Source organism: Leuresthes tenuis, unplaced genomic scaffold (assembly GCF_036924035.1).
Source record: "Leuresthes tenuis unplaced genomic scaffold, fLeuTen1.0.hap1 SCAF_17, whole genome shotgun sequence".
Taxonomy (NCBI): Eukaryota; Metazoa; Chordata; class Actinopteri; order Atheriniformes; family Atherinopsidae; genus Leuresthes; species Leuresthes tenuis.
In genome coordinates this window covers 23291093-23314877 of record NW_027325371.1, presented here as the reverse complement: position 1 = coordinate 23314877, position 23785 = coordinate 23291093, and the positions used below count along the sequence as shown (strand labels likewise).

Here is a 23785-nt window from a genome sequence, read left to right as displayed (position 1 = left end):
CTTATGGTGAATTCATTAATAGGAACAGCATAGAAACATGTTACATGGCAGTGTACAAGGAATTCCCAAAGACAGTACATTATGGTATTCTCTTATACTTTCAGATAATGTTCTGTGTGTATGTGGTCAAAACCTAATCTCTATCTGATGCCACTCAGTCTGAGATTTCCACATATATCTTCTGTTGTTGACCTTACAAGAGAACACCCTGGCCATGACCAATATGTGGCATGAGCAGTGGTGAGGCACCGCTCTCTCTCACATATCCCCCAGAAATCATGAATTACTGATTTAAAAGCTACCTAAAAAAAACTGATTGAAAAAAGAAAATACTGAACAAACAAAACACAACTAAGAAAAAAATATTTAAAAAAGAAATCAAAATAAAAAGTATTAATTAACTGTTACCATCTTGTGAGGCCACAGTTCGCAGGATATAGGAGCAAAAAACCCATCCAGATGCTTCAGTTTGTAACTCAACTTAAAGGGAACTCCGGTATTTTTAAACCTAGACCTTATTTCTGGCATGAAATACATTCATCTACTTACCGAGAACATCCATCCATCCATCATCTGCCGCTTATCCGTAAAAATCATGATTGAATAGTACGCATTAATTCATTCATTCGTCTTAAAGTATTGGTGAAATAAAGATGCCTTATTTAGAGGCTGCATCGTCTAAGCCCCTTCACTCCGTTATATCCTCCGTATGGATATACACGGATCTTAAGTTTTCTAAATATCTTCCAAAGGATGCCGACTTTCACCAAACTGTTCTCGTGAGTAGATTAACGTATTTCATGCCAGAAATAAGGTTTAGGTTTAAAAATACTGGAGTTCCCCTTTGAAGGTTCACTTAATGGTGAACATAAATCTTGAGAATATGGAATCAATTATGTTTCTGAAGGAGTAACTTCTGCCGTGCTGAAATACATCCATGTCTTGCTTATTCATTCTGCTGGTCCATCTGTAGGCTCCATCACAGGGAACAGAAGTATTGGTGGATGGGAAAAGCTGTCAGTCCAGCCAGAGCTATGCCCAGACTGTCTCCTACGCTGGCAGCTGCCATGGCAAACTCCCTGTGTCTGTCTTCAGCCTGTGTGGGAGAACAAATCCATCAGGACTGACCTACTTCAAACCCTTATTGCAGAATAATACACAAATCAAATCAAGTAGCACACAGTTGTGTCTGAAGTGATGTAGGCAAAAAAATAAATAAATACAAATAAATTCAAAGCAATGAGTAATAAATGATATTAAGACTTCAGCAAGAAAGCAAAGTGTTGAATTTGCATCAAGATCAAACAGCTCTTCATAATCCTGAATTACAAACCTCCTTGCTAATGAAGTAGAAGGTGTTCACATACGCAGCCCCCCCCAGCAGACCCTCATAAAGAACAATTGCAAACACAAGCCAGGCACTGGGCAGGAACTGGTAACGTACAGAAAACAGGAGAAACACTGCATTCAGCACCTGCAGAGGAGCAGAAGAAGAAAACAACACTTACATGTAAGTCTTCAGAGACACAGACTTCAAGGAAACATTACTTTGAACTGTATTCAATGGAATAATACTACATTTGCAGCATTAAGAATTAGGACTGGCCGAGAGGAATCATTAGTCATTGTATAACAGTCAACGTAACAAGTTATTGATGCTGGCTTTGTTGTTTGATCACTGTGTTATGCAAAAGGGCGCCACACTGGCCTTTATGTTGAGCAGCTTTTGCAACAATCTTTTAAAGATCAACTCCAGAGCAGTTCCCAGCACAGAGCCAGCCTTCCTTGAGTCTCTGGCTCTGATGCTGCTGCCCCAACAGATGCAGAGGTCTGTCAACCAAGACAGCCGAACAACATACATGGCCATAAGGAAGTGGGGGCTGATCTTAACCACCACCTCCACAGAGTTCTTAAACTAGTTCAGCAACTTCAATCCCAGTTATTGTCAAGTCGCCCCCATTCTTCCCTACCTCTGCCTCCTATTTGGAAGGCATATCAGTTGGGTTGAGAAAATCTTCAAAGCATTCTTTCTACTACCAGAATATATCCTCAGTCATGGTGAGCAGCACTCAGTTGTCACTTTAAACAGAGTTGGTGAAGAACTTCCCCGTCTTAGACGTCTGATGGTTTCCCAGAATTTCATCAAGGCTGGCCAAAAGTCAATAGTCCATAGCCTCACCAAACTCGTCCCAAAACTGCCTGAGTCGTATTCTGCTTTACCTATTGGTACCTGTCAGCTGGAGTCCCAGCTAACCAACCTTCTAAAACCTGTTGGCTCCCTTCACCAAGGGTGTCCATCATCAAATTTGGAGGTTGCCAACAGCACCAACCACCTTACGGCCACAGCTCCATACAACACACGAATGGGATTCGGAGTCAATGTTCCCTACCTCTTTTGGAAGTTGGGACGAAGACAACTCAGCTTTCTCCTCATTGATGATGCAATAACAAAGTTAATCATTGACTTGTGAGTCAGAGTGTCCTTGTACCAGGTGCACTTACGGACATCCCTGAGCTCAAACATGGTGTTTGTTATGTACAAACCATGACTAGCACACAAAAGTCCCAACAACTGATCAGACAGACCGTCCTGTCCAATCACAACCCTCCAGGTTTCACTCAGTGGGTCTTCATGATGCGATTAACTCGATTATAGCTATAGTTGGATTATGCTCCTTATCTGAGCAAGGGTACTTATCCTTGGATATATGGCAGTGAATGAATCGAATCACTGGCACAAAGCATGCAATACCCCGGTACGATCAGTAGCGCTGTACCCATTTCAGCTATCGTTAATAGAGCCACTTCGGGTTGACATCATCACCACCACCAACACCTACTGGTATAAATGCCATGGTTGAGGACGTGGCGGTCACAGGGCCTCCTGCGGTCGATAATAGGGGACCCTTGCCAGATACTGTCACAGGGTCTTCATCAACAGCATCTTGCGCCTGCAGTATGAAGAGATTTTGGGGTTTGGCTCTTGTAGGACAGGTGAATCTTCTAAGGTTTGCTACTTTAACTAAACTCTGTGGGGCTTTGGGATACATCCGCAGAGCCGTGCACTTCTGGTTACTAGGTAGAAATCGAACCGACGAGTGTGAACAGTGGGAGGCAGTACTCACAGTCCAGGAGCGAGAGGAGGCATTCAAGGACTTATGTCTCGCTGCCCAGGCAGGTATGACCTTCCCCACGACTACACTAAACCGTCTGGTTGTGAACAGGAACAGTGCATTGGGTCTCTTGTTGTGCCACGACCGGATTCAGTCATTTGATACGGGAGGGCCTGGAGTTCCACTGGTCCCCTACAAGGAGCGGCACAGCACTCTCCTTGCAGATGAAGCCCACTGTGCCAACCATGAAGGCATTGCCAGTATCCTCCTTTGGATGAGGAAAAGAGCCTGGGTGGTGCAAGGCCCTAGAGTCGCTCGTAAAGTTGTGGACATGTGTATTCATTGTCGGAAGCGCAGAGCCAAATTATATTTTCAAGTAATGAAAGATTTTCCTCACGCACTGGGCTAGCAGCTCCTTTCGAGTACACAACGCTGGACCTGTTTGGTCCATATGTAATTAGGGATGTTGTGAGGTGGCGAAAAAGAAGGAGCGTACTCTTTAGTTGTATGGCCTTGAAAGCGGTCCATGCAGATTTGGTCGAGGATCTGTCGACTGAGGGCTTTCTCAAAACTTACCAGCGATTTACTGCCCTAAGGGGTCATCCGAAAAAGCTCTGGTCCGACCAAGGCACCAACTTCGTGGGGGCCAGACCTGCGCTGGAGGATCTCTACAGCTTTCTGGCAGGTGTTGATAAGGAGGAAATCTAAAGGAGAGCGGTTGTGACTGGGACTGACTGGGTGTGGGAGTTTAGTCCAGCGGACTCGCCGCATCGGAATGGGGCAGTAGAGGCAGCTGTCCGCGTGTAGAAGAGGTCGTTGAGCAGTGTTGGTGAAGAGGGTGATTTGACCGTCCTTGAGTTCCAAACTCTACCTGGCTGCTAACCTTTCCAATGAGAGACCGATTGGAGCCAGGCCTCGCACTGCGTTGGAGGTGGACGTTGGAGCCAGCTGGCAGGACCTCATCTGTTTGTTAGTCAAAAGTAGCATGCCCCAGCCAGGAAAGTCGCCGTCGGAGACCTGGTATGGGTTGCGAACCAAAATGCCCTCTGGGGTCGATTCAAGTTGGGTTGTGTCGAGGAGTCATGTCCAGATGATAAGGGTGTTGTCCAAAACGTCAAGGTGAAGATTTGTCATAGCCTCCCCATTGGGCTGCCCCAAGTAAGGAAGGACAAGGAGCCGTGTCCTTCCACAATTCTATACAGGGACGTCAGGAGGCTGGTGGTGTTGCTGTCAGTAGAGGAGCAAGAGGGGCTTCGCTTACCCCCTTGAGTACCTAAGAGGTACTGGGACCTTGGGCACTTGAATGCCGGACTTGAGCTGAATCTGTTTCATTGAGCAGTTATTGCTGTTTGTTTATTTTTGTCACCTGAGAGGTTTTGCATGTTCATCATTTTACATTGTTGTATTAAGGATAGTTATTGTGGCCTACTTGGTCAATGACGAGTAACCCAAGTGGGAGGTGTGAAGTTATCCCACATTTTGTGTATAATATCATAGTCAACCTCCTGTGATAGCAGGAAGGTTAAACTGGAAGGTTAACACATCCACCCCGTAGGTTATTAAAGCAATTGCCCCTTATGTTATTGGAAGATTATCTCCTGATCACTGTAGATGCTCAGTTGATTCTAATGCTCTTGTACTGGCATGTGATTATGAAGTCGGATTTCTTACTTGTTCAGGCAAATCTTTACCATATTGAAGCATACTGCATCACTGTAGAAACAACCCAGGACAAATCTGAGGCTGTGGTATTCACAGGTTCTTCTACAACCTAACCGATCAAGTTGGCAGAGCTGGATATTACAGATGAAGTCACTTGAATTGCAGTGGTCGTAGATGTACTAAACATTCAACATGTGTCCTTTCAGCTGACTTGTACTTGATCTTACTCTCACCTGCAGTAAAGAGAGAGTCCAGATTTTCCTGATCTTCACGCAGCGCAGGGAGGATCGAGACAGCAACACACCAATTTGGTATAGTGTCTGGTACCTGAGCACACAGGCAAACAATAAACAAACATAACCATTTAAAAATCTAAATTAATCGGTTCTCTCAGAATAATATGTCAAAATGGTTAACTAACCAGCGATACTGCTCTGCGTGGGAAAGGAAAAAGTTGTGAAAAAACAGGAGTTCCATCTGAGAAGCAAAAATTCATGTCATTCTTGGCCCAAGAACTTGAGAGACATTGCTGTACTTCTTAATGTTTAAATAGCAATGTAATAACTGTTACATCTCATAACCCCAAACAGCTTACATCAAGAGGAAGTCTGGTTTGACTAGAGCAGACAATGTCCAGATAAATGTGATGACAGATGGCACTACAGAACTTACCAGGCCTTGGTTGATGAAGTACTCAGCGAAGTAGACCAGTCCAAGGGGAAAGACAAACCTCAGCAAGCCCTGCTCACAGAAGTCAAGTTCCATCACAGTGTGACCCGACAAACACTAAAATACAGTCATGTGAGGAACGCACTTACTCGGATGACGTGCAGCCTCTCTGTGAAGGTAAGAGGTCCCGTAGCCCTGTCCTCTGTTATATTCAAGGGCAAAAAAACATGGCAGGTGTAGTTATTGAATAACAAAACAGCATCATTTTAAAGTCACACTAAATATACATTTCCTGTGTGACACTTTGGAAGAGAAAATGGTTGGCATGCTTCTACTGATACAAAGTTGATGGTAAAGTGATGATCTTCACACACATATAACAATAAATTACAACTCAAAAGTTCAAATCTGATATTGTCCCTCTGATATCTTGGTGATAATCATTTTAGGGGCAGTTTAGTTTATGCCAGAGAGAATCAGAAATGTAATTCTGGAATTCATTAGTAGTGAAGGGCACAGAAGACTAACTGGTACAAATGATGTGCGTCATGAGCATACGAACTGCTATCAAAAGGAAACAATGCAGCAAGGTGTTATGGTGCTTGTTGACCCCTCTCTCCTGTCGACTAAGCCCCCAGCTGGCCGCCCTTCCTGGTTCTGGTTCCAATGGAGGCTTCTTCCTGTTGAAAGGGAGTTTTTTCTGTCCACGGTCGCCTCGTGCACGCTCAGGACGGGGGATTAAATCAGAGAGATTTGATGGGATATGTTGGTTTCCTTGGCTATGCTATTGCTATTATAATTGGACTTAGTAGGATAATAATGAATTAGACTGGACTGTATCTTTAAAGTGCCTTTAGATTACTTTTATTGTGAAAATGCGGGACATAAATAAACTGAATGCGTACTAAAGAGATAGTGTCAGTCACATGTTTAACTCAAATTTAGTGACGTAAATGTCTATTACATCCCATAAAAAGAGTGTTACTTTGTGATTGTAGCACTCACTCACTCTAAAAGCAGTGCATGCTGTTTTTGGCATTGTTGACCATATCAGCCTGAATCCTTTTAAAACTTCATGCAGTTGTTGTGGGCGAAGCTCTTTACTCCCAAGCAGCCAAACATGAGCAACTATTAAAGACTTACGAGGACAGTCCAATATCTACGAGACACAAAGCTTTCAGTTTGTCCCTGAAGCTGAGCTTAGCACACCGACTGGAAGCAGGAAGAAACTTGTTTAGTTCAAAGGGAAAAAAAATCATGATTAAATCATCCAAGGCTACATCAAATCATCTTAAGGCTACATTAAATATAAAATGATGAACTAATATTATGCTTATCATATATGGAGTGCAAAAAATGGTATTTAAACATGCATTTCAAGTCAAGCCAACTTTATTATCAATGCTGCTATATGTACAGGACATACAGAGAATTGAAATATTGTTTCCCTGTTATCCCTGGTGCTAACAGCAACATTTTATTTCAACAGTGAAATAAAATATAAAGTAGAAGATAAATATATACAAGCTAAAAGGTATAAGTCAAATCTTTAGAAATATGGCACATGGCAGCATAAACAGAATTAACAGTATAGACAGCGAGCCATAAACAGAGAAGTTTGGTTTGAAAGAGTTTTTAGAGTTTGTGAAGAGCCATTTGGTTTGTGCAGGGAGGGGGGGGGGGGGGGGGGGGGAGAGAGGCATTTTCACTGTTAATTAGATATTCATGCATATTCCCTATCGCTTCGCTTCCTCTAAAAAATCAAGATAAAACATCTGAACCAGATAAAGTTATCTGGTCAAATGCAAGTCACTTGAAGTGTAAGCTCTCATTTAAAGAAAAAAATTCATATTTCATAAGCAAAACATGTGCTTTCATTGCCTTATAGTCAAATTAAATGTGACCCTCGCTGAGAACTACAAAATACTGACATTATGATTACAGCAATGTAAGTAAGTAATGTCAAACTTCTTTTGCAAAGCCAGAATGTTCGGCCGCTAACTAAAAAAGCTGTGTCATAACTTTTATCTTTTTTTCCAACAAATTAAAACAGCTGTATGAACAACCTCCAGGAGCGGTGATTCCACATTTTTGGAAGCAGTTGTAAAAGTACCAATTAATCTATGATTATGTTATGCTGTTGGCTGTAAGTCTGTAACATTTACCTGGGGTTGATTTATCCTGTTCTGTTCCATCCAAAAGCCACTGTCTTTCATCTGAATTCACGGCTGCGTTTTCAGTCTCAATCGTCCTCCACTGAGGTACCGAAGATACAGGAACCAGCAGGCCAAAATAACTGGTGATTGTGTTGGGATACAAACACACAAATGTCTGATTTATATTACCTGTGGGGGACTCTATTGACACAATGCAGTCCCTTGTCCCTTACAGTCCCTTGTCCCCTAAACATGCATTTCAAGTCAAGCCAACTTTATTATCAATGCTGCTATATGTACAGGACATACAGAGAATTGAAATATTGTTTCCCTGTTATCCCTGGTGCTAACAGCAACATTTTATTTCAACAGTAACTACCTAACTAAATGCTTAACCTGAACCCCTCACCTTATCTCTGAGGCTGAGCCCAACCACCCTCCGAAGCAAACTTGTTTCAGCTGCGCATATCTGTGATCTCATTCTTTCTGTCACTACACAGATCTCGTGACCATAGCTAAGGAATGGAACGAAGATGGACCAGTAAGTTGAAAGTTTTGCCTTTCAGCTCAGGAAAAGCACAGCAACGGACCGGCGCAGCACCCTCATTACTGCTGACAAAGCCCCGCTCTGTCTGCCCATCTCTCGCTTCTGCTTGCCATCTCTCAAGAACAACAATATGAGATATTTTAAATCCTCCACTTGAGAGGACCAGAAGGGAGAACTCTACTTTAGTTTTTCCAGTTGAGAAGCATAGGCTCAGATTTAGAGGCACTAACTTTCATCCATTATTAGTGGATCCAGGTCATGCTCTAAAGGTATCTTTAGCAAAGCCAGAATGTTCAGCTGTTTACTGAAAAAGTTGTGGCAGTACATCGTCATGCAGAATTACAGCAGTGTTTTTATGTATACAGCAATCAGACTGAGACCTAACTGATCCCAGTAATTACTCATCATGGTTACATGCACGGTAAAGTCTATGGCTACAGCTCAACAGTGCCACTTAATTGAACCCCCATCGTTGTCTCAGTATATGAGCAGAGGAACTACAACAGCTTCAACACTGGTGATAGGCAAGTCTCCTACAAACTCACTAGCTTTGCTACTATCATGGAAGGCATATCATTTGGGCTGAGAAGGTCAGTATTTCTTCAACTGCCAGACCATATGCCTACTGTGATCAGCAGCACATCATCCCCAACGTAAAGTGTTGGTAAAGCACAGTTTCCCCATCTGGAGGTGTTTGACAGTTTAAAAGAACCTCACCGAGGCCAGTCAAAAGTTATGATCAATCGTCTCACCAATCTCCTCCATGCCTGACATCTCCCTTCCCCTCAGGTGTTCATAAGCAGGTATGAGGATCGCTGCCAAAACTAGTATCAACCATCTTATGGCTGCAGCTACATACAGCTGCCTCAGCAATGGAAGCCCAGAACACAGCCCATTCATACTCAGTGTTCTCAGCCTTACTTAGGAAGGTGGGAGAAGTTCTGCTTGAGATGGGAACTGAAGAATTCTTGGAATGGGATTCTGTTTAACATTATCAGCACACCCTAACCCAAGAAGCTTAGTTGTGCCAAACCTGTCTGACCTCCTCCCCAACCTCTTGACTCAACTCACCTCCAGTAAATCACCACATGATGGCCAGCTAAAAGCTCAGTTCTTCACCTGAGAATATGGTTACAGACCCTTTGATAGGATTACAAATCAATCACTGAAATCTCAGCATCACAATGGATTCCCCTGGTGGCGCACCCTCAAGCTCTCCACCTGCCGACTCCAACAAGGCTGGGTCCTCTGAATTGTTGTTGGCTGCAAATAAACAACCAACAGCTATCGCTATATCTTTGGCAGTAGCTTGGGCTCCTTCCCCACCAGTAAAGTTGCACTCCGTGTTCCTGTAGCCAGTTTCAGCAGCTGGAACTTGGACCTAGGCCTTTTCCTTTGACCACTGCCAAATTCACTTTGCAACAGATTGAATTCACAACTAAGTTAAAAGCTAAATGAACACGATGTTCATTTGTGCAGTTACATTTGAGCCACTGAAGTGTTGTAGTGTTCTAGCAGTAAACGGATCAACATGGGTTATTTTAGTGGCCACAAAATGTGAGGCACAGGCAACTCTGTGGGTCAGAACAATGTTTAAGGACAAGAAGCCACCGAGTTTCTATTCTTCAATGCTTTTGTGCAGATGTGATAAGAATTTGAATTTGGAAATGACTTTCTTTTTATGAGTTGTGAAAATGACTGACTGCAGATATCATCAGGAACAACAAAGGTAACAAATGCAGGCTTCTCAGATTTTAGCACTTTGCACACTTACCTAACTATCATAGCAAATGGGACCACCAGCATGATGAGCAGTGTAGTCCTGGGTGAGAGACCAGCTTGGATGAGGCCTGAGTAGAGGATGGAACCAGCAACACCTGCACCACCAGTGCCAGAGCCCCAGCCTTCCAATACATTTCTAAGGCAGGTGGGAAACCAGTGTTAACAACCCCAACTAAGAGACTATGTCTGAAATCAAGAAAGTCAAGATGTCATATATATATATATATATATATATACACATACATACAGTTAACCCCTGAATTATTCATACCCTTGGCAAGGTTTGACTTAAAGTTACTTTTAATCAACCGGAAAGTTTTTCCTTGATTGGAAATGACACAGGCGCCTTCCAGAAGATAATAACACGATGTACAAGAGGCATCATTGTAGAAAAAAAATAATTAATTTCAGCTTTTATTTATTTTATTTGAACAAAAAGTGGCATGTCCAAAATTATTCATACCCTTTGTAAACTGTCAGTCTTTGGGAAAATCCAAACTTCTATACCATTCCAAATGGTCCAAGCTATTCTAAAGTATCCTAATTAACCTGATTTATTGGGAACAGCTACTTTAATCAACTCAACAGGTGAAAAACAGCAGCTCTCTGCAGTGGGTTTGTGGACAGTCATGGCTAAGACAAAGGAGCTCACTGAGGATCTGCTGCTGCGCATTGTGCCTGCTCACAGGTCAGGGGGGCTATACGGCCAACTCTAAGTGTTTTCAAGTTGCAGTGGCTATAGTGCAAAGCATTCCTAAAAAATACAAGACGTTCCTCACTGTGGAACACCTCAGAGGTCGTCGTCGGAAGCCAGAAGTGACACCTGTGCTGGCCAGGAGGATAGTGAGAGAGGTGAAAAAGAATCCAAGGATCACCACCAAGGCCATCCTGGAGAATCTGGGCTCTGCTGGTGGCAACGTCTCAAGGCAGACAGTCCAACGGACACTGCACACTGCTGGCTTTCACAGACGCAGACCAAGGAGGACGCCGCTTCTCCAGACGAGGCACACAAAAGCCCGCTTGGCCTTTGCATATGGTCATCTGGACAAAGAAGAAGACTTCTGGTCTTCCGTTTCATGATCAGATGAAACAAAAATTTAATTGTTTGGCCTCAATGATGTATCCTTCGTTTGGCGTAAAAAAGGAGAAGCCTTCAACCCTAAGAACACCATCCCCACTGTCAAACACGGTGGTGGGAACCTAAAGCTTTGGGGGTGTTTTTCAGCCAATGGACCAGGGAACCTAATCACAGTAAACGGCACCGTGAAAAAAAGAGCAACAATCAAGATTCTCAACAACAGCTTCAAACAGTCTGCAGAGAAACTTGGCCTTGGGCACCAGTGGACATTTCAGCACAACAACGACTCTCACAATCACCGCAGGAGATGTGAGAAGAGAGTTCAGTTGCCTTCGGCCTGGAAAGTCTGTGGGCCCCGACGGCCTCAGTCCCAGAGAGCTTAAGGGATGTGCTTCTCAGCTGTGTGGTGTTTTTCAATTTATATTCAGCCTGAGTCTGAGCATGATGGTTGTCCCTGACCTGTGGAAAACCTCATGCTTGGCCCCTGTGCCAAAGAAGAAACACTCTAACACACACAGTGACTGCACACCGGCGGCTTTGACATCACACACCATGAAGTCACTGGAGAGGGTCGTCCTGAAGCACCTTCGTGCAGCTGTCGAGCCATCATTGGACCCCCTGCAGTTTGCATACCAGCCCCATATTGGAGTGGAGGATGCCATCATCTTTCTGCTGCACAAGGCCTATACCCACCTGGAGAAGGCAGGCAGCACTGTGAGAGTCATGTTCTTTGACTTTTCCAGCGCTTTAACACCATTCGACCTGTTCTGCTCAGGAATAAGCTACTGGACGTGCAGGTGGATGCCCCACCAGTGGCCTGGATTACCAACTACCTCACAGGCCGCCCGCAGTATGTGAGGCTACAGAACATCGTGTCAGACACTATTGTGAGCAGCACAGGGGCACCACAGGGGACGGTCCTGTCTCCCTTCCTGTTCACGCTCTACACCTCAGACTTCAGCTTCTGCTCACCGTCCTGCCACCTGCAGAAGTTCTCGGACGACTCTGCCATTGTGGGCTGTATCAGCGGAGGCCAGGAGGCTGAGTACAGGAGTGTAGTGGACAGGTTTGTGGAGTGGTGTGGACTAAACCACCTGCAACTCAACATCACAAAGACAAAGGAGTTGGTGGTGGACTTTAGGAAACAGAGGACCCGTCCGAACCCCTTCTCCATCAATGGAACAGAGGTGGACATTGTGGGCGACTACAAGAACCTGGGCGTCCACATAGACAACAAACTGGACTGGACTCAAAACACAGAAGCCATATTTAAGAAGGTCAGAGCCTCCTGTATTTTCTCAGGAGACTCGGATCCTTCAACGTCTGCAGAACCATGCTGCAGATGTTCTGTCACTCGGTGGTGTCCAGTGTCACCTTCTACGCTGTGGTGTGCTGGGGCAGCAGGCTGAAGGCAGCTGACGCTAACAGACTCAATAAACTCGTCAGGAAGGCTGGTTCTGTCCTGGGAGTAGAACTTGAGTCGTTCGTGGAGGTATCAGAGAGGAGGATGCTGAGGAAACTGCTCAGTATCACGGACAACACCTCTCACCCCCTGCACGCCACACTGGGATCCTAACGGAGCACCTTCAGCCGTAGACTGAGACCACGAGGAGCACCACAGAATGCCACAAGTCTTCTCTACCTGTGGCCATCAAAGTTTATAACTCCTCCCCTTTCTGCAGGAAGGAAAACTGACACACCTGAATGAGAACAGCTGACCAATATTATGCTGACCTAACGTTCATTCTCATGTGCACTTTAAGGTCATGTCATTCCATGTATCCTGTGCTATATTACATCATGTTTTAGAAGATGTGCAATATTTGAACTGTATGTGCAATATTATTACACTTTTCAACCATCAATGAAAACTGCCATTATCTGCTTTACTTTGCATTTAACGTATCTTGCTTGATCCTCAATACACTTATTTTTACACTGTAATTGTGGAGCTATCTGGCACAGGAATTTGCTGTAGGATTAATAAAGATCTTTCTTATCTTATCTTATCTTAAAACACACAGCAAAAGTGGTGAAGAAATGGTTAGCGGACAAAAACATTAACGTCTGGCAGTGGCCCAGCCAGGGTCCTGACTTCAATCCAACTGAGAATGTGTGGAGGGAGCTAAAGATCAGGGTGATGGTACGGAGACCCTCCAACCTGAAAGAGTTGGAGATCGCTGCTAAAGGGTTCGGGTGGAGACATGCAGAAAGCTGGTCAGCAATTACAGGAAGCGTTTGATTGCTGTAATAGCCAATAAAGGCATTTCTGTTGATTATTGAGAAGGGTATTATCACTTTTTGTTCAAATGTAAATAAAAGCTGAGAAATGATTTTGCACATGGTCTTATTATCGTCTGTGTCATTTCCAATCGAGGAAAAACTTGCTGGTTGAATAAAAGTAACTTCAAGTCTAAATTTACCAGGGGTATGAATTATTTAAGGTGGGACTGTATATATCCCACTGCTGCGTGTCTGTTAATGTGACTGCAGCAGTCCACAATCGTGTTGAAAGTGATGTTTCTACGACTCTAGGTGCAACCTAGTCAGAATATCAGGGGTAAAGAAAACACCCGCACCAACAATTTACCTCTCAATGTCACATTAGGGACAGAGCAGGTACAAATGCAATGAGCGCAGTCAACTAAAGCTCAAAACAGACCTTGAATGAAGAGACATTTAGTGAAGAAAAGAAGGATGAAATTAAATGGAGAATTTTTACCTACTGAAGAAGACAGTGAGAGAGAGGAAGGACAGTTCTCCCAGTCCTGAGCTCATACTGGCAAAGATCACTCCTATAAAATAAAAAGGTAGAGAGCTTGATCTGAATGAAGGAAGTGAGGGATTTTAGATTTGCAGCCCACCACCACCTCCACATACTCCACTCTCAGGATAGACATAGTGATATTCATGTTCCTCCTGAAATCCACAATTATCTCCTATGTCTTATTTGCATTAGATTTTTTCATCACATTTTTCTAGGTACTGGTTCAGTCTCTCAGCTGCTTCTTCACCTGACTGCTGGAGACAGACAGGCTGGGGGAGGGGGGCAGAGGAGGTTTCAGTGTGTGGCGCAATGGGGCAATGTGCAATAAACTGGATATAAGCATTGCATCTGAGCTTCAACCTGAACGTCAGCTTACTCATCAGCCTTAGTATGAAGATCCACATCTCTAAAAGCATCCTCACGCATATCTAAGATGGAATCATGTTCCTGTGGAACAACTGAAGCGCTCACAACAGATAAGAGAGGAAATGAAAGTTTCAAACTTGATCAAATCCATCGTCCGAATGATCACATTCAAGTCAATTCCACCATCAATACTGGTAAAAGACAGCAAAACAGCTAATAACAGTTGGTTTTACCCAGAACACTCATCCACACAGCAGAGGAGAAGGACACAAGTAGGAAACTCGCTGCTGCCATGATGACACAGAACAACACGCGAGCTCTAGAGACAAAACAACCAAAAAAAGAAGAAGAATGGTTAAGAATCTGGCTTTTCCATTGTTACAATTCCCATGTGTCAGTTACTATCCAGGTACTTACTCCTCTACATGCAGAAGTACAGTCATATTTCTTTCCAATGAATACTGCACAGGCAAATACAAAGTGTCTTACCCATAAGGTACTTTGTGAACCACAAAGGGAGCAGCCAGCTTGATGACAAGCGTTGGGAGGATGTCAGCTAACAGCACAGCCTGCAAACACAAGTGAGAATACATTAATTCATCAAGATACTATATTTAAACTCATTCTCATTAATAATCAAAGTAAAAAGTCAGAAGTGTTAAATGTTTTCAACCAAAAAATAAGTTTTACACGTGCCACAGCTCCTTTTTCAATGAATGAACTATAACTAACCTGTCAAAGACCCGAGCTGCCATCTGCACAAGCATGCAGTTAGACTCACGTGTCACATGAGGTGAACACTTGAAAGGCTGTTTCCAGGGCTTGTGTTTCACTTAAAGTCAGTCACTTCACAGCTTAGTGTATATGTCATAAGGGATATGGCATTTTGGTGTGTTGGACATGTGTCTGTAGAAGCATCACCAGCACTGTGGAATTCTTCATGACTCATTTTAAATAAGGCATTTCTGTTGTCATCCTAGGTACAGAACAGGTTACTCAGGTTTAACTATGCTGTTCGAAAAACCACAGCTGATTGAGCATGTAACATGGATGTATGGAACATCTTTCACGTGGGTGGCCTGGGTTCAAATCCTGACACCCCAGCATGAAACGTACTACCTCTAGTAGTGGTCCTTAGGCAAGAGCCCCTTCCCCTACCGGCCTACCTGGGATATGAGTGTAAGTCACTTTGGATTAAAGCGCCTGGCAAATGCATAAAGATTAAACATCTTTCTCTGAGAAACTATTTCCCTGGTAAAATATCAGCAGCACCAGAACAAACCTCAGACTGCCTTAATCTGTATTCAAATTAGAATTTAAATCAGTAATCAAACTAAAAGGTTGCACTTTAATGAATATGTTAACATTTATAATGCCTGACACAGCAGGACCCCTTCAGAGAGTCCAGTCCTCAAAGAATTCGAGGCATTTAGTGGTTTTAATGCTGTGGCCGAGTTGTGTGGTGAATCTCTCTTTACCCCAGTGGTGACAGGGCTGCAGTCATAGGTGCTGCTGCTGTTGTTGCCAGCTTGGAAATCAACAGCCAATGTAACTGAAGCCTAGAACGTAAAATAAGAGCATCATTTACACCGATGGTTTTCCACCATTAGTAATTACTTTTAATGAACAATGTGACACAAATGTTTTAGTACACATTAGCTTGCTTACAGATGCAGTGGAATTTTTTGACTCTTGTTTCTTTAGGATGTCGTGGGCGGCACTCAGCATGACCACATAAGCAAAGTTGTTGCACAATCCAAGAAGCCTGAGCAGGACGGAACAGATAAAAGAAGGAAAAAACAGATCCAGTAAACCCCAACTAAACACTGACTGCAACATTTCTCTGCAGGAAACTTGATTACATAGTTACTGTGTCAGCCTGTCACTCATTGTCAAACATGCACCCAAACCTCTCCTTTTCTTCACTGCAGCATACTGTATTTATTCCACAAATTAAAGCAACACACACCCTCTTTAAGTTTAAAATGAAGAAGCAACACTGAACTCTAGGCTAACTTGAGATCCACCAACCTATTCTGAGGCCTTATCATCAGGTATTTGGGCTAGAACACCAATATGTTCTATTTACTGCATTCATTCACACAATCACACAACCCAAAATCTCCCTTTGTGCTGCATAATTACCGGCACATTCCTTTTCTGTAAGAAACAAGTTAAAAACAGTAGGAGTGTGTCGTACACATGTAATAAATGAACACGGTCCCGTGTCAGTCAGGGTGTGAGTGTGCGCGTGTGTGGAATCACGTGATACTGTGAGGAAGCTGCTTCACTGCTTTAAACTTTACTTTCAGAGCCAGCAGTTCTTGTAATTGCTTCTTGCCATTTTATTTGCCATGAAAATCCCAACCACACTTGTATATTGTGTGATTAACGGGTCTTCTGTCAGAAAAGCTCCCTGTAGAAAAGCTTCTTTCAACGAGCAGCTGTGGTTTCTGTCCTCGCTGCTGGTTCAGAGCACCGGACACTCACCAAAATCCAATCCAGTTCCGCCATTGACCTACAAGCCATTGGAATAACAAACCGTGAGTGACTCGTTAGTGAAATATTGTTTGAAATTCTCCGACTCTGGTGACAGATGAGTCTGACCCACCGGTACCATCAGGGCGCCGAACAGAACCTGTACTGCTGCTGCTTGCCTCCTCCATGCTTCCCAGCGGGCTCCAAACTAACACCTCAGACTGGTTAAATGTCCAGAACACATCGTAACGCAACGAAGAGGACTGAAAATCAGCTGTCGCTACTTTGCGTGACTTCCTTGTTTGTAAACGTCACATCACACGTGGTGTTTCGCGCTACTAAATTCCCGTGGAAACGGAGCCAACCCCGCAGGTTCCCGTTCGGGTCTCTGCGATATTCACCATATCTTTGTTGAGATGTCAGCGGTAACGTCAAACAAACAAATGAATAACCAGATGCAGATTATTTTGATTTTAAGTAACTTTCATCGAATTCAACGATTCAGCAGATTATGACAGTAGTTTTTTTTTATAGAAACAGGTGTAAACATATATGTAAGTAAAGTATATAAAGCAAAAACTACTTTTCTGCCTGTTTCCCTTCCTTAATAATGGCTTCTTCTCCTGCTACCCCCCCCCCCCCAATCAAAAAACACAAAAGGAGCAAATCTTCTTGTGCAAAGAAAATTTAAAACAGGTTTAAGTTTGTTGTAATTAAACCTTTACTTAAAAAAAACTACTCTTGATTCAGAAGCGTTGGCTAATTATCGACCTATATCCAATCTCTCTTTTTTGTCTAAAGTTCTTGAAAAAATAGTTGCAGCTCAACTTTGTGATCATTTACATAGAAATAATCTGTTTGAAGAGTTTCAGTCAAGATTCAGAGTGCATCATAGCACAGAAACAGCACTGGTGAAAGTTACCAATGATCTCCTCTTAGCCTCTGATAGCGGACTTGTTTCTGTGCTTGTCCTGTTGGATCTCAGTGCTGCATTTGATATGACCGATCACAGCATTCTGTTACAGAGACTTGAACATGTTATTGGGATTAAAGGAACTGCATTAGACTGGTTTAAGTCATATTTATCTGATAGATTCCAGTTTGTTCTTGTAAATGAAGAATCTTCCTCACACATTGGAGTAAGTCATGGAGTTCCCCAGGGTTCTGTGCTTGGACCGATTCTTTTTACTTTATACATGCTTCCATTAGGTAACATTATTTGACAGCATGGCATAATAACTTATTTATATACAGGTCTATATATATAACCTGTTGTACATACATGCACAGGGTCACACACTCATAGAGACAGATGCCATACTGGGGTGGTGGGCAGCCATTCACAGCCCGGGGAGCATGAGGGTACGGTGCCTTGGTCAAGGGCATCTCAGCCGCGACAAGGAGGTGAACTGCCACCCCTCCAGCTGTCAGTTCACCAATCTTTGACAATCTTCACCAAGGTTGACAATTAAGACATTTGTCATATTGTAGCCTATTTATAGTGGGGTTTAAATAAGGAAAACTTAAAAGTACAATAATGGAATTTTAAAGTGGCATTTCATGGAAATACGTCTGAGATGGAAGATGAGAACCACTGAGGTAGAGTAATGCCTTCAATAAGTCTCATTACTCATCACCTAACCAGAGGGATATCTGAAGAGCTTCAGTATAAACTGTAAATTTTGCCTGTGCTTGATCAAAATTCTAGATTAGACAATAAATGCCTAATAACCATGTCTTTGTATTTAAAAATTGGCAACACTGACTAACTTTATGTTATACATTATTAAACTTATTTATTATAGCATTGGAAGAAATTCACACAAATGTAGATTCAAAATATGATATTTATTTGTAATGCTGCAGAAATATTACATGTCAAGCAAGCATCTTAGAAATGTTCCTAAATGTTCTTGATAAAATGCACTGTCTTCATGTGCTATGACAGGAAAAGGGATGGGTGATGGTGCTGATAGGAGTTTCACCTCTCCAGCTGTGTATATAAAGCTACAGCTCCTCCTGTTCGCCTGCAGAGCCTCTTCTTCACCTTACTCTGGTCCAGCCATGGCTGTGTGTAAACTGTTCGTTTTGCTGGTACTGCTCCACAACACTGGAGGTGAGACAGAACATACCTTGCTTGTGAACATTATTTTGTGTTGATTAAGCTGTCTAGTTTTAGAGGACAGCGGTTCCATTTACCAGCTCTAATAATGCATTTGGAGGTGGAATATTTGTCAATGAAAATCTTCTAAGATCAGAAACTGTGGTAGCAAAATCCTAAGTCTTATATTACAAAACCAGGAAATTCATACTGATATTGGAGGATGATAACATAATGTAATACACACAGGGAAGAGCAAGGCTCTGTTTCCCTCTCTTTCCTATGTTCACCAGACAAACATGACAGTTGCCATGTTTATGGGAAAAAATCAAAGTTGTTACATCTCTGTTGGCCAAATGCTTCCACTTTACCATCATCATAAGTTTGAAACATTTTCTTAGGTTTACTAGGAGCTAAAGTGAGGAGCTCCATCATTGGGGGAGAGGACGCTAAGAATGGCAGTTGGCCGTGGATGGTCCACCTCAACATCACAACAGAAAATGGCCTTAGAAAATGGCGTTGTGGTGGTTCCCTCCTCAACAAGAAGTGGGTGCTGACTGCTGCGCACTGCTGGGATGAGTAAGTGTTTTCCTACCTAGGGCACTTGCATACATACCACCATCATACAACTCTCTCGAAACAGTACTGCATTAAGTAAGCAACCTGAGAATTCCTTTGAAAAGAAGCTAGATGTGCAGCAGTGTGTGGGAACCAGTGGGTCATTGGTGAATACAGAAAACATTTTTGTGTATTTATGTTGCCAGGCAACTTCAGCCGAGTCTGCGTCGATCAGGAGCTTGGGTCGGGTCACATGCGCTGCAAAAGGCATCTGTTGATTACATGAGTATAACACATGTCATCCGTCATAATGAATTTCGGGTTCTGAGCAGTGGCTATGAAAACGACATTGCTCTGATCAAGCTGAAAAGAAAGGTGAAATCCTCCCCGCTGGTTGCTGCGGTGAGCCTGCCCAGTGCTGACGATACCTTTGATTCGTCATCCGAGTGTTGGATCACTGGCTGGGGACATATTGGCAAGGATGGTATGTTTTGTAATAGTCTATAAAATGCACACACATGACTGCAACAGCTTGGGCTGTCTATAAAGAAATGTGCTTTTGACCATGACCACTTTACACTCTAAGAAGGTTGAAGTATTTCAACCTTCCCAGTGAATTCGTACATGTCCACATAATTCTGTTGGCCGTTGCAAATCAAATTTTTTAAATTTTGGAGTCAAGGAAGTGTGTGTGGAAATCAACAGCTCTTTTTAACCTCTGCTGTCATACATACAGACCTGATGTAGCACATAAAAGTACATCATACTAACATAAGAACATCACGTTCTCTCCTGGACGTTTTCTGTGTGTGTGTCCATGCAGTTCCACTCCCAGATCCAGAGGTCCTTCAACAGCTTAAGATTCCAATCATTTCTCAGCAAACCTGTAGCACCACGTACGGGAAAAAGCTGCCCTCTAACTTGCTGTGTGCAGGGTACAGAGCTGGAGGGAAGGACGCCTGCAAGGTGAGTCTTACAATTTAAGAATCAGTTCATTTCCATAATGTGAAAACAATCTATGGCCTATATCAATGGTTGAAAATTCAAGTTCTAAATATTTATAGATGAAAAGTAATATTGTGGTAAATGCACTTATTGAAACACAAACTTACAACTGAGAAGTTTTATGCTACATTAATCTGCACCGTCACATTTGAACAGAAATAAATCTGCTTTCACGAATTCTGATTTGACTTGAAGCTGAACTTTATATTTTTAAGTTTTTGTTTGAAAAGAAAAAGCACTGTACTAAGCAGTCTTTTTGGTTGGAGCTGAATTTAAACTGTTCAGCTGTGCCGAGTCATGTCTAACAAACTGTTATTGTTTCCTCTTCATGTGTCAGGTTGATGGCTTCACTACTTCCTCTTTTCACAATAATATACAATCAGGCAGTGTCCAAGCTTGAACATGTCGCCCTGTGACGGGCTCAAAGCCTTCTATCTTTAAGACCTCACGACTCAACTGTAACTGTAAACAGTTCCACCTAAAGAAGTTACAACTGCTGAATGCTACTGCTGTAAAACTGATGGCCAGTTACATATAGGCTTTGATGCTTAATGCTGCGGCTGCTAACTGTACTTTAGCTGATGTAAGATTTCGAGTGCCTCTTCTGTCATAGAGTAAACTGTATTTAATTTAGGCTGCTAATTCTTAGGAGGTTTTTCACATCTCCTGATATCCCAGTTACTGACCGACAGTATTTTTTCTAAAATGACCATATTTTTCTGATGTGTGGTAGCTCAACCAGTTAAAACAATGATTGAATAGTGCTCAGAGGAAAGACAGACACCATGACAGCATCTGAGTGACAGCTGTGTGTGCCTCCACAGGGGGACTATGGCGGCCCACTGGTGTGTCGCACAGCCAAAGGCTTTGTGCAGGTGGGAATCATGAGTTCTGGAGGTTGTGGTCTCCCAGACAACCCTGGCCTCTACACTCAGGTGTCCAAGTATCTGGAATTCATCAATGGCTACATCCACCGGGACGAGGAAGGCTCAGCTGAGGCCTAAACCTCCAAGAAGCTAAAGCTGAATTTTCAAGTCCACTGATAATTTGCCTTCTTTTCTGCTTTGCATGCTCACTACATATAACGTTTAATGCTGATTCACTCTGGCTCTTTCATTGAACTTCCTTGGATTAAAGCTCATAAGCATCACTTTTAGTGTCTCTTTGTATTTTGGTGAATTTCTGTTTATTTGCCAAAGGGGAAGAAAAAAACATCATCATTACATTCCTAACTCCCAAAATAGCACCTCACAGTGATGAGAGGCCCACAGCTTTAGGTCATTTTTTTATTAAATCTTTCCGATGCACAGACTAACTAAAGCTCAAACAACAGAAATAATGAAATATGTAGTGTCTGAGACTTAACAGAAGTGCAGAAGGGCATCAGGTTCGTGTGTCCACACACGAGATGAAGAATGGTAACCATGAACATCTGGAGAAACATTCCTTAGTATCCATGCGTAACTCCCTTAGTGAAGGATGTCCTGGACAGCCACACCAGGGATATATAGATATACATATATCTTTCAGCCTAACTATTGAGCCCACCCAGGCTCAACCCCATAGAGAAATGTTTTACCCAATATAAGGGGAGAAGCACCCCCAGTGAGGGAGAGATGATACAGACTTTTTGGCTTAAAAAATCTCTCCAGATTTGATGCATCTATCTGTAATTCTGATACAGACCTGGTGACCAATAAACTACCTCGGTGTTCGATCACGTCTGTGTCAGCAGAGTTCTTCCTGTACCATCTCCACATCGGCTGTTTGAAGACGACCATCCCTTATGCACCACAAAATGCCGCTTACACATTGATGCATTAGTATTTAGACATATTAGATATTGGCCATAGCTCACAAATGCAACATCTTAAGCACATTTGGCATTAATACCCTCGGTTAAATGTGATATTAATACTCAACACTTTTGTACACACAAAAATGCTTTTCCTTCTGGTACCACCTTGCTGTAGTACATTTCATCTCAATTTAATAAGCTATGACTTCTTCAAAAGGCTGAGAAAATTATCAGCTTTTACACCATAAATGAGGAACATAAAGTAGTTTTACCTTCAGTATTCTATGACTTTGCTGTACCAGAGAAAGGCTTCAATAAAATGAATATTACAGTCATGAACAGTCATGACAAAAACAAAGTACATTCTTCTTAAATTCTGAGGTTTTACATAAAAACAAACAAATATATACTTTTTTTAAACCATCTGGTCTTCACCAGGTGTTAAAACTCAGTAAACCCAACATCAGATAGACAACATACGACATATCGCAGTGTCATGATTTATTGAACAGAAACTGACACCCAAAAAACCCAGAAGCAGTGTGTGAAAAACTAAGTGAACCCTTACTGCTTCCACAGGAACTAAGAGGGTAAGTAACAGCCAGGAGCTGCTGATCAATGCTCTGATTAACTGATCATCAGTCAGTGTGAGCAGCGCTATAAAAGCAGAAGTTCTGTCAGTTTGCTGCTCTGCAGCATTCAGGTGTGTTTTAACACGATGCCAAGGAGGAAAGACATCAGCAATGATCTTAGAGAAGCAACCGTTGCTGCCCATCAATCTGGGAAGGGTTATAAGGCCATTTCCAAACTATCTGGAGTCCATCATTCTACAGAGAGAAAGATTATTCACAAGTGGAAAACATTCAGGACAGCTGTCAATCTTCCCAGGAGTGGACGTCCCAGCAAGTTCACCCCAAGGTGAATAAGCCCAGAGCTACATCTCAGACTCTACAGGCCTCAGGTAGCATGTTAAAAGTTAAATGTCATGACAGCACAGTTAGAAAAAGATTGAACAAGGGTGGCTTGTTTGGAAGAGCTACAGGAGAAAGCCTCTTCTCTCTAAAAAGAACATGGCAGCACAGCTTAGGTTTGCAAAGCTGCATCTGAACAAAGCACAAGACTTCTGGAACAATGTCCTTTGAACAGACCAAAGTGGAGATGTTTGGTCATAATGCACAGCAGTACGTTTGGAGGAAACCAAACACAGCATATCAGCACAAACACCTCATACCAGCTGTCAAGCACGGTGGTGGAGGGCTGATGATCTGGGCTGGTTCTGCAGCCACAGGACCTGGGCACCTTGCAGTCATTGAGTCCACCCTGAACTCCTCTGGATACCAAAGTATTCTAGAGTCAAATGTGAGGCCATCTGTCCCACAGCTAAGGCTGGGCTGAAACTGGCTCATCAACAGGACAATGATCCCAAACACAGCAGCAGATCTACAGCAGAATGTGTGAAAAAGAAAAGAATCAAGGTGTTGCAATGGTCCAGTCAAGAGTCCAGACCTCAGCCTGACTGAGATGCTGTGGTGGGACCTTAAGAGAGCTGTGCAGAAACCAATGCTGCAAACCTCAATGAGCTGAAGCAACGCTGGCGAGAAGAGTGGCCGAGATTCCTCCACAACCATGAGAGAGACTGATAACGTCCCACAGGAAACCATTACTGCACCTCACTGCTGCTGAAGCTGCTGGATCAGGGGTTCAC

At 42.9% G+C, this 23785-nt stretch overlaps 2 protein-coding genes across 5 annotated transcripts in view; one reads left to right on the top strand and one right to left on the bottom strand.

Moving 5' to 3' along the window:
- Positions 1-925: 925 nt before the first annotated feature.
- The window catches only part of cln3 (CLN3 lysosomal/endosomal transmembrane protein, battenin), a 313824-nt gene continuing 290964 nt past the window's right edge, over positions 926-23785 (bottom strand). Inside the window, exons 1-15 of one of the 4 annotated variants that reach the window (XM_072369723.1) lie at positions 16752-16908; positions 16631-16658; positions 15809-15905; positions 15619-15699; positions 14630-14709; positions 14374-14459; positions 13730-13802; positions 9922-10065; positions 7610-7740; positions 5594-5649; positions 5448-5516; positions 5197-5252; positions 5009-5102; positions 1334-1474; positions 926-1096 (exon numbers count right to left, since the gene is read on the bottom strand). In XM_072369723.1, coding sequence (XP_072225824.1) covers positions 980-1096; positions 1334-1474; positions 5009-5102; positions 5197-5252; positions 5448-5516; positions 5594-5649; positions 7610-7740; positions 9922-10065; positions 13730-13802; positions 14374-14459; positions 14630-14709; positions 15619-15699; positions 15809-15905; positions 16631-16658; positions 16752-16806 — 1308 coding nt within the window. In that variant the 5' untranslated portion in view covers positions 16807-16908 and the 3' untranslated portion in view covers positions 926-979. Of the gene's footprint in view, positions 1097-1333; positions 1475-5008; positions 5103-5196; positions 5253-5447; positions 5517-5593; positions 5650-7609; positions 7741-9921; positions 10066-13729; positions 13803-14373; positions 14460-14629; positions 14710-15618; positions 15700-15808; positions 15907-16630; positions 16659-16751; positions 16909-23785 lie in introns of those variants that run through there. The other 3 variants (XM_072369724.1, XM_072369725.1, XM_072369726.1) reach the window with 3 other exon arrangements.
- Positions 18629-21432, top strand: LOC140274035 (tryptase-like). Its single transcript, XM_072369727.1, has 5 exons — positions 18629-18734; positions 19121-19298; positions 19484-19761; positions 20101-20243; positions 21107-21432. The coding sequence occupies exons 1-5, from the start codon at positions 18683-18685 to the stop codon at positions 21284-21286; spliced, it is 831 nt and encodes a 276-aa protein (XP_072225828.1). The 5' UTR covers positions 18629-18682; the 3' UTR covers positions 21287-21432.